This window comes from Chelonia mydas, chromosome 16 (genome assembly GCF_015237465.2).
Source record: "Chelonia mydas isolate rCheMyd1 chromosome 16, rCheMyd1.pri.v2, whole genome shotgun sequence".
NCBI classification, from domain to species: domain Eukaryota; kingdom Metazoa; phylum Chordata; order Testudines; family Cheloniidae; genus Chelonia; species Chelonia mydas.
Genome location: NC_057857.1, coordinates 12,877,892 through 12,892,826, shown reverse-complemented (window position 1 = coordinate 12,892,826; position 14,935 = coordinate 12,877,892). Strand labels below are relative to the sequence as shown.

General features: G+C 45.7%; 1 protein-coding gene across 5 annotated transcripts in view; it reads left to right on the top strand.

Moving 5' to 3' along the window:
- Positions 1–14,935, top strand: part of ZER1 (zyg-11 related cell cycle regulator) — a 27,702-nt gene extending 12,767 nt beyond the window's left edge. For all 5 annotated transcript variants that reach the window (XM_007057310.4, XM_027819739.3, XM_037879357.2 and 2 more), the window contains 10 exons: positions 326–472; positions 871–1,044; positions 1,637–1,852; positions 3,461–3,502; positions 3,864–3,983; positions 4,929–5,044; positions 5,504–5,692; positions 6,847–6,944; positions 7,456–7,558; positions 9,314–14,935. In XM_007057310.4, coding sequence (XP_007057372.1) covers positions 326–472; positions 871–1,044; positions 1,637–1,852; positions 3,461–3,502; positions 3,864–3,983; positions 4,929–5,044; positions 5,504–5,692; positions 6,847–6,944; positions 7,456–7,558; positions 9,314–9,371 — 1,263 coding nt within the window. In that variant the 3' untranslated portion in view covers positions 9,372–14,935. The remainder of the gene's footprint in view (positions 1–325; positions 473–870; positions 1,045–1,636; positions 1,853–3,460; positions 3,503–3,863; positions 3,984–4,928; positions 5,045–5,503; positions 5,693–6,846; positions 6,945–7,455; positions 7,559–9,313) is intronic.

Genomic DNA, 14,935 nt, shown 5'->3' with positions numbered 1-14,935 from the left:
CGACAACGGGTGTCTGAGGCTTAAGAAGAAGTAGCCATACATAACTCTGCAAAGAGATACCACCCTGCCCTGCAGGAACCACTTCCTGCAAGGTTGGGCTGAGAGGTAACTCAGCCTGTGTGCTGATATCTTGGGCCTCATCAGAATGAATCCTGCTAGCTGTATAGAAAAGGGCTGAGAGAGTGCATGCACCATTTGAGCTGCCACCTACAGACTCCTCTCACTGCGGATCCCCCATTCTCTTGCTGGCCTCTCTCTTGAACGACCCCCTCCCTTGCTGGTCTCTTCCTCTCTGGACATGATTTTTTTCTTTCCTTGCTGCCAGGTGAGTGGGGACAAGAATGAAGAGCAGGTGCTGAATGCTATCGAGGCATACACTGAACACCGGCCCGAAATCACATCCCGGGCCATCAATCTCCTTTTTGATATCGCCCGCATCGAGCGCTGCAACCAGCTGCTGAGAGCATTGCAGGTGAGCACACAGGCACTTACCCACAGGCAGTGCTCACCTCCCTTGAGTACAGTCAGATTTAGGGAGAGGAGGATTTTACAGCACAAAAATCAAACCTTTCCCCATGACTTAGGGCATGATCCAAAGCCCATTAAAGTCAAAGGAAAGATTCCCATTTCCTTTGACTTCAATGGGCTTTGGATCAGGGTCCTAAAGAGGAAGTTCCAGTAGCATGATGGAAATAGGGTCCTTGATTTTAGAAGGTGTCTTATGATCTCATTGAACAGATTATTCCAGCTGTGCCTGTGCTCTTTGTCCCTTGAATGCTTGTATTGGTCTTTGCCTGCGTAGGGGTAACGGTTACATGGGGGCCCAGCTGGGACTAAATGGCACTAAAAGCTCCCATTGTTTCTTTGCAGCTGGTGATCACAGCTCTCAAGTGTCACAAGTACGATAAGAACATCCAGGTGACTGGGAGCGCAGCCCTTTTCTATCTAACAAATTCAGAGTATCGGATGGAGCAGAGCGTGAAGCTGCGGCGTCAGGTGATCCAGGTGGTGCTGAATGGCATGGAGTCTTACCAGGAAGTGACAGTAAGAGCTCAGTCAACTTCACCATGTTCTCACTGTTCTCCCTCTTCCCTTTCTCCCAGTAACAGGCCATTTCCAGTACTTTGTACCTTCTGGGCGCTTTGAGCCTATTGAATGTGTACCACGGCATGCCCTAGAGAAGCCGTTGCCTATATCTAGTCATGAATTCACTTTATGGGTGCATGGGTGCAATTTTATTTGGGACCTACATTGTACATGTGATGGCGACATAGTTCTGTAGTAATACGGGGGAAGAAAGAGGCGATAATGGTGCATGTGTATTTGTGGCAAAGGTGACTGGCTTTGGATTGCATGTGGAGCGTGCAGGTGGTGGTGGGGTTGGGTAGCAGATGGAGAGTGTGCATGCGGTGAGAGGGTTGAGCTGTAGGCTGGTGAAGCTATGGTGTGGGGCGTGCATATGCAGCGTGGTGTTGGGTTGGAGGGTGATGCATGTGTGTGTGGTGTTTGTGTTGAGATGGAAGACAGTGACAACGCTGTGTGGCATCTGTACATGTGCTTATGGGGTTTTGCACATACTTGTAGGATGATCCGTCTTGTCAGCCCACCCTCAGCTTGCTCTGCTTCCCCCCGGTAGGTGCAGCGGAACTGCTGCCTGACACTGTGTAACTTCAGCATCCCAGAGGAGCTGGAATTCCAGTACCGCCGTGTCAACGAGCTGCTGCTGAACATCCTGAACCCTACTCGGCAGGATGAGTCCATCCAGCGCATTGCTGTACACCTCTGCAATGCCTTGGTCTGCCAAGTGGACAATGACCATAAGGAGGCTGTGGGCAAGATGGGGTTTGTCATGGTTGGTATGGTCCCAGGATGGCTGCTAATCCCTACCCCAGACTGGGCTAGAGTCCTGTGTGAACGTACTTTCTGAGACTTCCATTGGACGTGTCCGTGGAGTAGGTCCAGTAAATAATCCAGCCCCCGAGGGTCATAGAAAAGTATTGCAGTCAGGGAAAGCAAGAGTCCTAGCAGTGCTGTGCTATCATGGAATTCACCATCCTTAAGCTGAGCCCCTTGAAAACGTGCCAGCAGGGGAAGTCATTACTTTCTTGATGTGCTGTTAGAGGTAGTGTCTGTTTGAGGGCAGGGGAGGAGGCATGATCTCAACATAAGGCCAGGAGTCACGACTCCTGAGTTCTAATCTTGGCTCTGCTACAAATTTATCGTGTGGCCTTGGGTAAGCCCCATAACCTCTCTGTGCCAGTCTCTCCATCAGTAGAAGGCAGACCGTCCCAAAGAAAAGTAATGTTGGATGGGGTGGGCTTCACACTGGGCAGTATTGTTTTCCTCCTAGAAACATAAAAAAATGTTGTTTCTGCAACTAGCACAATCCTCCTGTGAACAATGTAAGGGTTTTCATTTGGACATGTCTGAGTAACAACCTTGCCCCTGCTTTTCGATACAAAATGGCCCAGCAGGTCCGGAAGGCTCTCCTGCCTCTCCAGAGATAGGAAAAGCTGCTGCCCATTTGGAGATAATAAAATCTGCAGACCTTTCCATTGTGGTTACTGCATGGACAGCACTTCCAGTGTGCCAAGAGTCAGACCTCCCTTCACACCTTCAGTTACATAGATTGGGTGGACATGTTTCTTTGTCTCACTTGATAGACAACACTGTCCAAGTAATGGACCAGAAATTGTGCATGTGGGTGTATGTACACGGTTTTGGGGGGTTTCAAAGTCCCCCAAAGTCCCTACAGGAAGTCACTCTGCTCATTTTTTGACATAACCATAATCTCTTCCTGGCTTCAACTCTCCTGCCTCATTCCAGTTCCTTATCCTCCTCTTCAAGACTCTGCTCGAATCCTCTCCCATACCTTCGCCCTCATTTCCTCCAACAAAATTTCCTATACCCCAAGCTCTTCCCTGTCTTTCCTTTGGTCTCCTTCACCCCTCTTGATTTCATGGCTCCTTCCGTGCTCCCCCTTGAGTTTGCAACAGCCTCCCAGTTAAAGTCCACCAACTTCTGAGGACCCATCTTTTTCATGAAGCTATAAAGAGCACACACCAGACTATTTATTTCTCATTGGGCTGTTCTGTACCGAACTCTGCATTTTTGTGCGTTTAGCTGTTTAGGCCAGGGACTTGTTATCTGGATGGTACAGGTCATCTGTCGTACTGTGCTGTGTGAACCAGTGGAATCGTTGTTTATACAGTGCCATTGAACCAGAGAAAATAACACTAATCTCGGAAGGGATGGGAGGGGTGTTTACACCTTGTGAATCAGATTCCAGATGCATAGAGCCAAATCCAATCCATGAGTAAGCATAACTTCCATTGACTTCGGTGAGAGCTGTGCCAGACTATGCAAGGGTTGAGTTTGATGTTATTTTAATCTCTGTGATTCCTGGCCTGTTCCCAGACGTGCTCTTACACGTCTCATTCCCTCTTCTCTCTGCCCACAGACCATGCTAAAGCTGATTCAGAAGAAGCTGGTGGATAAAACAGTAAGTGTTTCTTCTTAAAATCTGTAAGCAAAATATACTCCAGTTATATTCACTCTGACCCTGAGGTGGAGAGGTCAGCCCAGGGGTGCTAGGAATCCAGTCACATTGCACCAGCAATTTTCCAGGTGTCCCCAGAGGCTTGTGGGGACTTGGCTCCTCTGAACAAACTGGATAATGGTAATGTTTGTGTTGGTGGGTCTGAACTGAATAAAAACTGGTCTCTTCCGAGGTGACAGCAGTTCCCCATCCTTCCGATTAGTTTGCATTGGGCTCCTGTATTACAGGCACTCTGTCTTCAGTTGCCTGTGTCACATACTCCATTCCACTGTGTTTTACTGTCTCCTTCCCTCTGGCTTGACAGTGTGATCAGGTGATGGAGTTCTCCTGGAGCGCCCTGTGGAATATCACAGATGAAACCCCCGATAACTGTGAGATGTTTCTCAACTACAGTGGCATGAAGCTCTTCCTGGAGTGCCTGAAAGTAAGTGCTGTCCAGTATCCTCTACACCAGAGGTTCCCAAACTCTTCTTATTGCGTACCCCCTTCCAGATCTACCAGCTACCCGTGGACCCCTACCCTTCTCATTGCTGATACTTTGTGTGCTCTTCTTAACACTACCTATCTTTAGCCATCTGTCCATATTTCACTGTTACATATAGATATACTTATAGTGTGACATGTACAACTGAAAAAAACCCTGACTAAGTTCTGAGTTGCTGGGCAACTCAACCCGCACTATATGGTGATTGGAGTGGAGGGTTCTGTAAATCAGCATCTCTGTGTTTCTGTATTCTCATTGGTACATCTTGAAGTAAATTAACTACCCTATTTTATATAACAAATTCCCACAGAGTTTTAAAGCTTCGTCTGAGTAGCCTATTATGAAAATGCAATAAATAAAATAATAAATAAAAAACACCATTATACAATTTCTTATGAGTAGCCCCCAGAAATATGGTACACATACCACAGTTTGGGAACCCCTGCTCTCCACTGTCACACTGTCACGTCTGGGACTGAGTCCTGGCTCATCTGATCCCTGCTGAAAGCTTCATCTGTTGCATAAACAGAAAGAAAAAAAGACTTATACACATTCTGCCCATTCCCCCTCCACATACAGACATCCTATGAGCACAAGGAAACGGCACACTTCTACCTCATTTACTCTCTCTCTCCCACTCCCTGTCCTGTGCCTGGAGATGCATTTCCCTCTAGTGGCCATGTCAAGCAGTGGAGGACTGTCCCTTGCTTTGCAGTGGTTTGGTTCTCTCCCACCTGTCATGTGTTTTAAATGCTAGAAACCTCACCACACCAAGAAGAGAGCTCCATTCCTGACTGCTGGGAAATAGTCTGCCTTCCTGGATTTGCTGCATCATCAGTCACAGTGCTCATACTTTTGTTTTGCACACGTTCTTTGTTTCCTCAGGAGTTCCCAGAGAAGCAGGAGCTGCACCGTAACATGTTGGGGCTTCTGGGAAATGTGGCGGAGGTGAAAGAGCTCCGCCCACAGCTCATGACCTCCCAGTTCATCAGTGTGTTCAGGTTGGTGCATCATTGATCAAGAAGCAGTATGGTCTAATGGTTAGAGCCGTGGACTGTGAGCCAGGAGACCTGGCTGCTCTTCCTGACTGCCACTGAGTCACTGTGTGACGTAGGGCAGTCACTTAACATTTGTGCATCAGTTTCCCCCCTTGTTAAACAAAACGAAAAAAGGATAGTGGAACTTGCCCAGTTTGTAAAGTGCTTTGGAATCTTCAGAGGATGGCTGCAATCTAAATACAAAGTATGATCAATAAAACCAGTTTGGGAAGCTGGTGTTTGTCAAGCTGTTTTGCATAGGTTGCTGTGTCCAGTCCAGTTAGGAGATTATGACTTATCTGATGAGCTCTGGTTAGAGTTCACAGGGGCTGCACTGTTTGCATACTAAGTTTTTTTTTTGTCCCTGATGTGCTGCATAAGGCTATCCTGGCACCTCTGAAATCTTATCCTCTATCTTGGCAGCAACCTGTTGGAGAGCAAAGCAGATGGGATTGAGGTATCTTACAATGCATGTGGGGTTCTCTCCCACATCATGTTTGATGGTCCAGAGGCTTGGGGTATCTGTGAGCCACGCCGAGAGGAAGTAGTAGACAGGATGTGGGCAGCCATCCAGAGCTGGGACATTAACTCCAGAAGAAATATCAATTACAGGTGAGGGATGTTGGATCTTGGCGCATTTATTCCAGGAGTGGGGATTGTCCCAAGAGGTAACCTCAAGCATGCTGAAGACTGCAAGAAAGATGGAGATTTAATCAAGTGTAGAACTTCTCCCTGGAGTGAGGAAGAAATTTCCCACATGGACATACTATTTTAGTTGGGGTTTTTCAACTTCCTTTGAAGCATGTGGTACTGGCCACAGTTGGAGATTAGAGGGACCATTGGTCTAATCTGGACAGGCAGTTGCTACACTTCTAAGCAGAATATGGAGAAAATTAAAATAGTCTGGATCTCTAGTTTCTCTTGAGGGAACACAGTAGGACTAGAACTTGTCTTGCATGTTTCTGGTGGAACTGGATTGTGCAGGAAACATGGAATCTTACTGTTTTAGTCTGCTTAAAAACATTTCTCTAAGGAATACTTCTCTTGCTGTTGGTTAAATTCCGATTCCTAATGAAAGGTACAGCTAGGATGAATGTCCCTGTCTCCACGAAATGGGTCGCTGCAGCCTTCAGTCTGCCTTTGGGGATGTTTAGACAAGTCTCCCCAAATTCCCTTCAGGTGTTACAGTGACTTGTGGAATAACCCTAAGGCTCCTGCTGTGAGAGCTGCGTCAGGAACTCTGGAATGCCACAGTGCACTAGTACAACAACAGATGGAATGAATTGCTGGTGAGGATGCTGTACAAGTGTGATTTCAACACATGATTTGCAGTGTAGATGCACTTCGCTATTGCAAGAACAAATGGCGCAGCCACTGTTTATGAATGATTAGTGTCCCCTCAGCTGTATCTTGGCCTAGGGTAGATAGACGCCCTTTAAGTGTAGCCCATCTACAGAGCGATCAGCACTGCTGAATTTCAGCTTTCTTAAGGAAATGTGACTGGAACAGGATATAAATTAATTCCCCGTTTAATCCTTCAGAGCTGGTTCTCAGTGCTGCATGGTAGTATTAAACAGCAGGGATTGAGCCTGTCAGTACCACAAACTATGACTGACTCTTTGATACTGGAAGCTGATATGCCAATGAGCTTTACTGCTGGGTAAAGTATTAGCTCTGACTGTGAAGCTTCCAATACCAAAGCAGGAAAAGATGCTGAAACAGCAGCTTTTGGGTTTCTCATTTTTTTTCTTTAATATTCATTGCAGGTCATTTGAACCGATCCTTCGACTCCTTCCGCAAGGGATCTCTCCTGTCAGCCAGCATTGGGCTACTTGGGCTCTCTATAACCTCGTCTCTGTTTACCGTAAGTCCCTCCATAGAGAACATTATAAATGCAGTGAAAAGGCTGGGGCGGTGAATTGTCATACACTGTGCCTGTTAGACAGCAGGGGTGGCGAAAAGTCAAGGGAAACTATTTTCAGAGGCCCGTAGGTTAATGCAGAGTACGTGGCTAACTCCAAGGCAGATCCTTGAAGTTACCAAGAATGTTCAAGGCGTGTAGCCAGAACTAAGAAGACAACATGGACTAAGTGCATGAGAACAGCTTTCTGGAGCTTCCATCACTCTAGCAAGCTTGAGTGCTGAATTGGTTTCTATCTCCGATACTTCTGCAGATTGGATGCACCTAAGAGGCTGAGCCACTAGAAAGAGAAATTTGTACCCTGTGGCTTACCAGCCAGCAATCTTCTCACTGCTTCTCTATCTCCTCTTGATTTGAGCTCATTGCCTAGGGAGAAGAGTCAGGCTGCAGAATGTAGAGATTTGACCCAGTAGGAGTGAAGATTCCCAGGGTTCTATTTCCCCCTTCTTTACAGCTGACAAGTACTGCCCCCTGCTGATCAAAGAAGGTGGAATGCCCCTTCTGAAGGAGGTGATTAAGATGGCTTCAGCACGGCAGGAGACCAAGGAAATGGCCCGGTAGGAAACCAATAAGTTATTAAACATGCAACCTTGGTTTAGGATTTTTTATATATAAGCATGAGAGTAAAGCTATCAAATATAGGCCATTGAATATGGGATTAGGGATGGAGAGAACACAGTAGTAGTGTGCATAAGTAGACAGAAAAGATGGGAAGGATATAGGTGATTTGAGAGTTGTTCATAGATGGGGAATAGACAAGGATGAATGGGTAGATGAGTTCAGTGGATAGGACAGTAAGGTATCAATGGACTCCTAGAAGGTATCTAGATGAATAGTAGAGCCATACCTCTCAACTAGATCTGATTATGAGGATAGCGTCCCATTTATTTCCATCCCTCAAACCTGGTGTTATCTTACTGTTTGTTTGTACATCATTGACACTAGAAGAGCTGAGTCACATGACAAAATTGATGGAGAATGTCTTACATAGTAAAATGAATCTACCATTTTCCCAAGCTTCTTCCTCTGACGTTTGATATCAGAACCTTCCTTTTAGGTCATCCTTTCAGATTTTAAAAGCCAGTTGTATACATCTAATCCATGGCAAGTTGAGAGCTATGACTTGATAGATATAGGGAAAATGGAAAAGATAGGTGGATATTTGCTGGGAATATGTGTATTGTGTATGTATGACAGACACTTCCAGTAGCTGAAAGAATGATAAATGGTGGAGGAGATTAATGAAGCTTATGGAAGATAGAGTAGGAGATTGAATAATAGGGTAGATGAATTGTGTATGGGTCAGATGCATGAATGATAGGGACAATAGAAGAATGGTGAATGGAAAGTATATGAATAACATGGTAAGTAAATGGCAAGGAATAGCTAAATTGCAGACATATGAGTACAAGGATAGATGACAGAAAAGTAGGTGAATGATGGATGTTTGGATGAGCAGATTATTAGATGTGTTGATGACAGAAAGGTGTTTGTTTGGATGGGAGATGAGGGTGTGATGGCCAGTGAATAATGGGTGGGTTGATAAATGGACAGGTATGGATCTGGATGTATACCAAGGGTTCCCAAACTGGGGTTCACAAATCCCGAGGTTTGCAGAACGTTGCAGGGGGTTCGCCAGAAAAATTTCACTCCTGGCGGCCAGAGGACCCCGGGCATTGGAGGCAGCAGGTGGGACCTGGATGCAGGGCTGGCAGCCCGAGCCCCAAGGAGAGTGGGGCCGGGCAGCTGGGGCTGGTAGCCCGAGCCCTGCCCCTGTGAGCGGGGGAGCGGGCTGCCTGAACCCCCGCGCTCCGCCCGGGGCGGGCAGCCCGAGCCCCAGGGAGTGTGGGGCTGGGCAATTGGGGCTGGCAGCCCAAGTCCCGGCAGTCAGCAGGACCTGCAGCCCGAGCTCAGTGGAGCTCAGTTGACCAGGGCGGTCAATGGGGTCCAGCAGCAGGAGCCCGCAGAGTGTGGAGGAAATTTAAACTTAAATCCCTGGAAATATTCATTTTTAGGAGGGGGTTCCCGAGATTTCACAATTTAGTGAAAGGGGTTCACGGGCTGTTAAAGTTTGGGAACCACTGATGTACACTAATGTTGGAAGGGATTGGTTGTAAGTGTGTAACTAGAGCTGTTTTTGTTGAGATATACTTGTAACACAGGTACTGGGTTGATGCATGTCTCAGGATAGGCTCCCCGATACATACACTACATTTAAATGTAGGTGACAGTGCCTTATGCTTATGGCCCACTTCATTATTTTCCTAGTCTTTGAACTAAACCTTTTCTCCTTGTCCTTATTTTGTCTATAGGAAAGTTATAGAGCACTGCAGTAACTTTAAAGAGGAGAACATGGACACTTCCAGATAGAGGCAATGATCTAACAACGCCTCTTGCCAGCACTGTATCCAGCTTCTCTCTAATTCACTGTATATAGAGAGGACTCTTTCCCACCAGCTTGGCTGTTGGAAGGAACCTGTGTGTGTGTATATGTGTATGGGTGGGTGTGTGTGTGTGTGTGTGAGAGAGAGAGACCCTCAGTAGATGAAGGTGCACAGGGGTGGGGTGGGGGGACCTTTTGCACAACAAATGCTTTCTTTAAATTAGTAAGTTTTTCGTTATGAAGTATGGATTGACGTTTTGTGTATATGATTTCTGTATAAAAAACAAAAAAAAATGTATCTTTTGACCTTTTTTAGACCACATGAGAAGCCTCAAATGAATGTGAGCTTGACGATCTAGCTGTGTGATTCATATTGTGACCTTTTTTTTATTTCACACCTTTAGACAATTCCCCTTCACTATATTGCATGAGGTCCTGTCATGTCCACAAGAACAGCCAGTCCAGCATCATGGCCACATCTCTACAGTGGGGTTGTAGGCACTGATCAGTGATCTATTTGCCTAGAGGGGGAAAAATAATGCTAAGAGATTGAGACCAAAGGGATCGGACTATTTGTAAGTAGAATAGTAAGGGGAGAAAGAGCGTTCAAGCCATTTCAGTCAGTTTTTGTATGGGGGTGCTACTAGCGGAACCTTGATGGATTGTATCAAGTGCATTTGGAAATTCCTTGCTGTAAAGCATTCCCATTAACCCTTTAAAGCCAGGAGTTGTGACTTTGCCCAGTAACGCTACAGTGGTACCTTTCAACCACCTGGCACCACAGGGTGAAGGAAAGGCTAGAAAAACCAGCTGTCCTGCCCTTAAGAATGTAGGGTGTTTTCCTGCAAGGGATGCTGTGCAATGAAGAATCAGGTTCATTCACAGAGGGGTCTAATCTCTCCGGCTCTCCATGCAAGTCCTTTTACCACCTCTTTTTTTTAAATTGTGTTTTCTGTGTTTTATGGTAAAGGCTGCAAACACCGGAGGGTGAGTTTCCCCTCACCCATGGCCAGCTATCTCTGGGACCCAGGCCAGTCACTACTGCATGATTTGGTGACTTTGGAATTTGTGAGGGATTGGGAATTTTCTCTCTTTTCTTAAGTCTGGGCCAACATTTGCCATGTTAAATGGGGATTCAGCCTCCCTGTGTGTCAAACACATTGCAGCACGATGCCTGATTTACAATGGTGCAAGCTCAGGGTCTTCATCTGGACGACTTGCCAAGGTTTGCCTTAAATCTAGGTCCCCCAGCAGCACATTGGGCAACCTGCAGAACCCAAACTTGGGACCCCTCTCCTTGTCCTGGTTCTTTCACAGTTAAGATAATCTTCTCCCCTTAGAAATGGCTACGTACCCAGGAGCAGCCAGGAGAGATTTGGCCTACTTGAGCTCGGACATTTCAGGCCACTGAGACAGCACAATAAGCCTGTCTGTCTTTCCTCTGCTCTCTCCTCCTATCCATTGCACTCTGATTTGATTCGCTGCTATGGCTGAGGTTCTCCTAATGTTCAGGGTAAATGCTGCCGTCATTGTGGATGGTATGGACAATTCTTAGGGCCATTAAGTGACATTTTAAATGACAGAACCCAGTTGCCCTGGAGAGGTTTAGTTTTTCTGCCCAGATGGTGTTAATTTTTTTTTTTCTTTCCTTTTTAACCCTATGTCATTTGTTTTGATGGTGGGCTTGCTTTGTTTGTTTGTTTGTTTTCCTTTTAATTACTTTTCAAATCTATAGAGATATATACTTGTGTCACTTTTGATTGTTTTCATATGTTTTGGAAAACTTGACAAATTGTACTTTTGAGGTTCTTTGCTTCAAATGTATTTCCCTTTTCCCACCTCCCCAAGGACTTGCATCTGAATAAGCTTTGGGACAGGGAGCTGATTTCAAAGTGTTTGTACATGCTCTTGCTTGTCAGTCTTTCAGTTAGATGCAGAACTAGATGGAGCTACAAACATTGCTCACCTGTCTCCCTGCACATGGAGCGCGTGGGAGAGCATTTGTTTATGTAACTATCCATTCCGTGCTGAGAGGCTAATGCAGATAGCCTAAAGCACTTACAGTTCTGCCCATCTTTTGGAGTACCACAGATGTGAGAGCAACAAGGAGCTTGATAGGGTCCCCTCTGAGCACTAACAACTGCTATGTTGGTGGAGTTGATACTGCTCGGTAGTTCCCAACCACGGTTAATGCAGGATTTGGCCTTGCAGCATAGCCAGAACCAAATGATGCTTTAGTCTAGCCTTGGATTTTAGCAGGATAGCACTGTGTTTTAGGAACACAGTTAAAACATGGCTTGTTTCCATCTATTATGAGACTGAATTGTGTCAGGGTCTGCTGTGTTGTAACCAGGGTTTTAATGTGACAAGTGGGTGTGGAAGCCTGGAGGACAAAGGTGTGACCACCAGCTCCGGGACACGTCTACAGGAAGCTGCTGTTTTTGCACAGTTTGATTATGTCCCATGCTTCCTGAGAAGCCAGTCACTGTATGGAGGTAATTGACCTCCAGAGGGATCAGTAACTCAATGGGAAAGTTAAGGAGGCTCCAGCTGAACACTGCTCCTAGTTCATAGCTTCCCACAGTGTGGCTTGTCCTTCCTGTTATGACTTGTCTGCTCCACCTACTTCTGAGTGCAGGGAGAGATGGAACACCTGCTTCAGCTTTGCCATCTACCACTTTCTTCCCACATGTGACTGAGATCTTGTACTGCAATCTGCATTGGCTTGGCACTTGTTCCACCAGGCCCAAGGAGATATGGTTTGTAGAGAATGGTGTTAACAGGCCCAGCTTGGACAGGGAACAGTCTCATCTGCTCTCTGCTCACTGACGCTCTTTAATGTACAACTTATCCTCTGATCATCCATCTGTACACACTCCTTTCCCCAACACCCTAGCTAGAATTGTTTTATCCTTGCTGCTACTGCCAGTGTTGCTGACACAGTCACTGGATACAAGCTCTTAGGATAGCTTTAAAAATAACTTAAGAAGATTGGAAGGCAGGATGAGGGCAGGGGCAGAGGCTGGTGTGGGGGAAGGCAGGATGGGGGCAGGAGATGAGTTAAATTTCTCTGATGCCTCCACATCTAACCTTTGATGAGAGGTCACTCCATCTTTGAGAAGTAAATGCCAAAACAAAAGCTGAGCCTTAACTCAGGAAAAGCCCTTCAGAGACAGACCCTAGCACAATTGCTAAGATCCTCTTGGGTGTGGAGATGGCCCTGAGACTGAACTGTAAGCAAAATCTTTTCAAAGTCAGTCTGTGTTTGTGAGGACTAATAGATTCACACAGGTTAATCTGACAGGAGAGTTCTTGTCTATATAGTTTGTAAATGTCTGAGGAGTAGGGAAGGCAATATCCATAAGCTACTCAGGATCTATACAAGATAGGTACTTGCACAAGAGAGAGAAGGGTTTTGTCTGAGCACAGGCCCGGGATCCAGGAACTCCTGTGTTCTAGTACTGTCTCTGTAGCCTTAGGCTAGTCATTGAGCTCTGTGTGCCTCAGTTTCCCCATCTGTAAAACAGTAGGTATAAGTATTTACTTGCCTGCTCCCTAGGGATACTGTGAGGCTTAATCCATGACAGTAAAACACTTTTGGAGGTGAATAGGTGCTAAGTAATTATTATACATGGGCCCATCCTGGGACAGACCTGCCATCTCCAGCTATCTCCCATCAGAGCACACAACACGGTGCAATTCTGATTTTGTGACTGTCTCTGGGAACACCTGGCCCCTTCACAAAAGAGGGAGTTTGAATTCTCAGGACTGCCCCGAGTTTGCTGGCTAGCCTATGCAGATAAATCCTACTGGGCCTTCCTGCTCTACCAGGATAAAGTTTCCTCAGTGCAACCCTGAGGACATACACACCCCTTTGTTTAGCTGGAAATTTCAGTTAACCGGAGTGGCACTGTTCAGAGCCAAGTCAGAAAACTAAGACAGGGACTGTCAGTGCCAATTGAAATAAAGCTGGAGAGTGATTTCTGAGGCACTCAGAACTAAACGATGTGGCAGAGAGACTCCTCTCACAGTATCCTCCCAAGGCTGAGGCTTACCCCCTTCCTCTACACAACCCCAATTTTCACTGAATGTTAAACAGTAGGGCAAACATGAGTGCTTAAATCAGTGATTCTCAGCAAAGACAGCACTGACAAGGGACCCTCCACCTGGAGTTTAGGTAACCAGCACCCTGGCTAGAGGTCTCCCTTGTCAGAGACAATGGCATAGCCTTGAGCCTCCAAAGTGCTGAGTGCGCTCCATTCCCATTGCAATCAACAGGAAAGACATTTTACAGTAGGTGTTCAGCCCTTAGCAAGTCTTGTAGGAGCAATAGCCTCTACGTATTGGCCCATCAAGATGTGTAGCCTTAACTAGCAACACCTAATAGCACAAGAATAGTTAATTTGTACAGGGCTAAGAAGACAGGTGCAGCACTGATCATCTGAGACCATGAACACTTAACACTACCAATAGTTCATCTTCCCCATTCACATTATAACTCTAACTATTCCAGACCCTCTACTGGCCTAACTACTTCCATCCTGGGAACTGAGCACTCTGGTTCCTGTGCTGAAGCACACCCAGCCTTGACGATTAGGGTATGTATATCCTAGCACCTGGTGGTGGTGCAGTGAACACACAGACAAAAGAGGGTTGTTTTTTAACTCCTGTTGCCTGGATTAGGCATCTTGTTGGGTCACTTGATTGGGTCTCTTTCTAGGGAAGTGAGTGTAAGGAGGGTTGCTGACTGCACTTTTCTATATGAACCCCTTCCAATCCAGTTAGTGGAGCCTCACTTAAGGCAGTTTCAGAACTGGTTGTGCTGCACTTTCCCCTCAGGAAGATAATTTCTGTGGGGGTGAGGTAGCAGCCACCAGGCTGTGGACACTGGATTAAGATTCCATTTCAAAGAAAATATGTGGCCTCTGGAATGATGCAAAGACTTAAAAGTAGTAGGAACCACTTGTCTCCAAGACAACCAAAGTGTATAAAACAAGAGGAATAATGGTTTTATCAGTGACGGATGGAAAGCAAGATTGGGGGCTGGCTAGGAAGGCAGCACTTTTAAGTAAAGATGGCAAAATTCCTGCTGCACTCAAACACCTCTCTTACAGATTGAATTCTGACTCCAAATACCTGTCACTGAGAGAGACTGTCTGTCATTTTTCCTTGTAAAAAAAGAAAAATAAATGTTTTAAGTAAGGCTAACAATTAACCAAATATGTATTTCCTTGTTTAAAAAAGTTTCTGTTGTATTAAGCAACTTCTGCTTTCACTGTGTCCATTGATCAGCCTGATGTTGAGAGGTCTGGTTTGAACACTTGTACATGGTGAAACCAAGCTAATTAATTAATTAAATTAAAATGCATATCTGTTGCTTCCTTACAATTCTGATTGAATTAACTTTTCCGTTGTTTCCGTAGGGATACCTGTTCTGTATTAAACCTAGTGCTTAACAATCTCTTGCTTCTTTGTCTGTGAATATGGTTTATTTGGATAAGTTACTGTTCCATTTGTTGTCATGTGTCTAATTAAACATGGAAGGAACTGC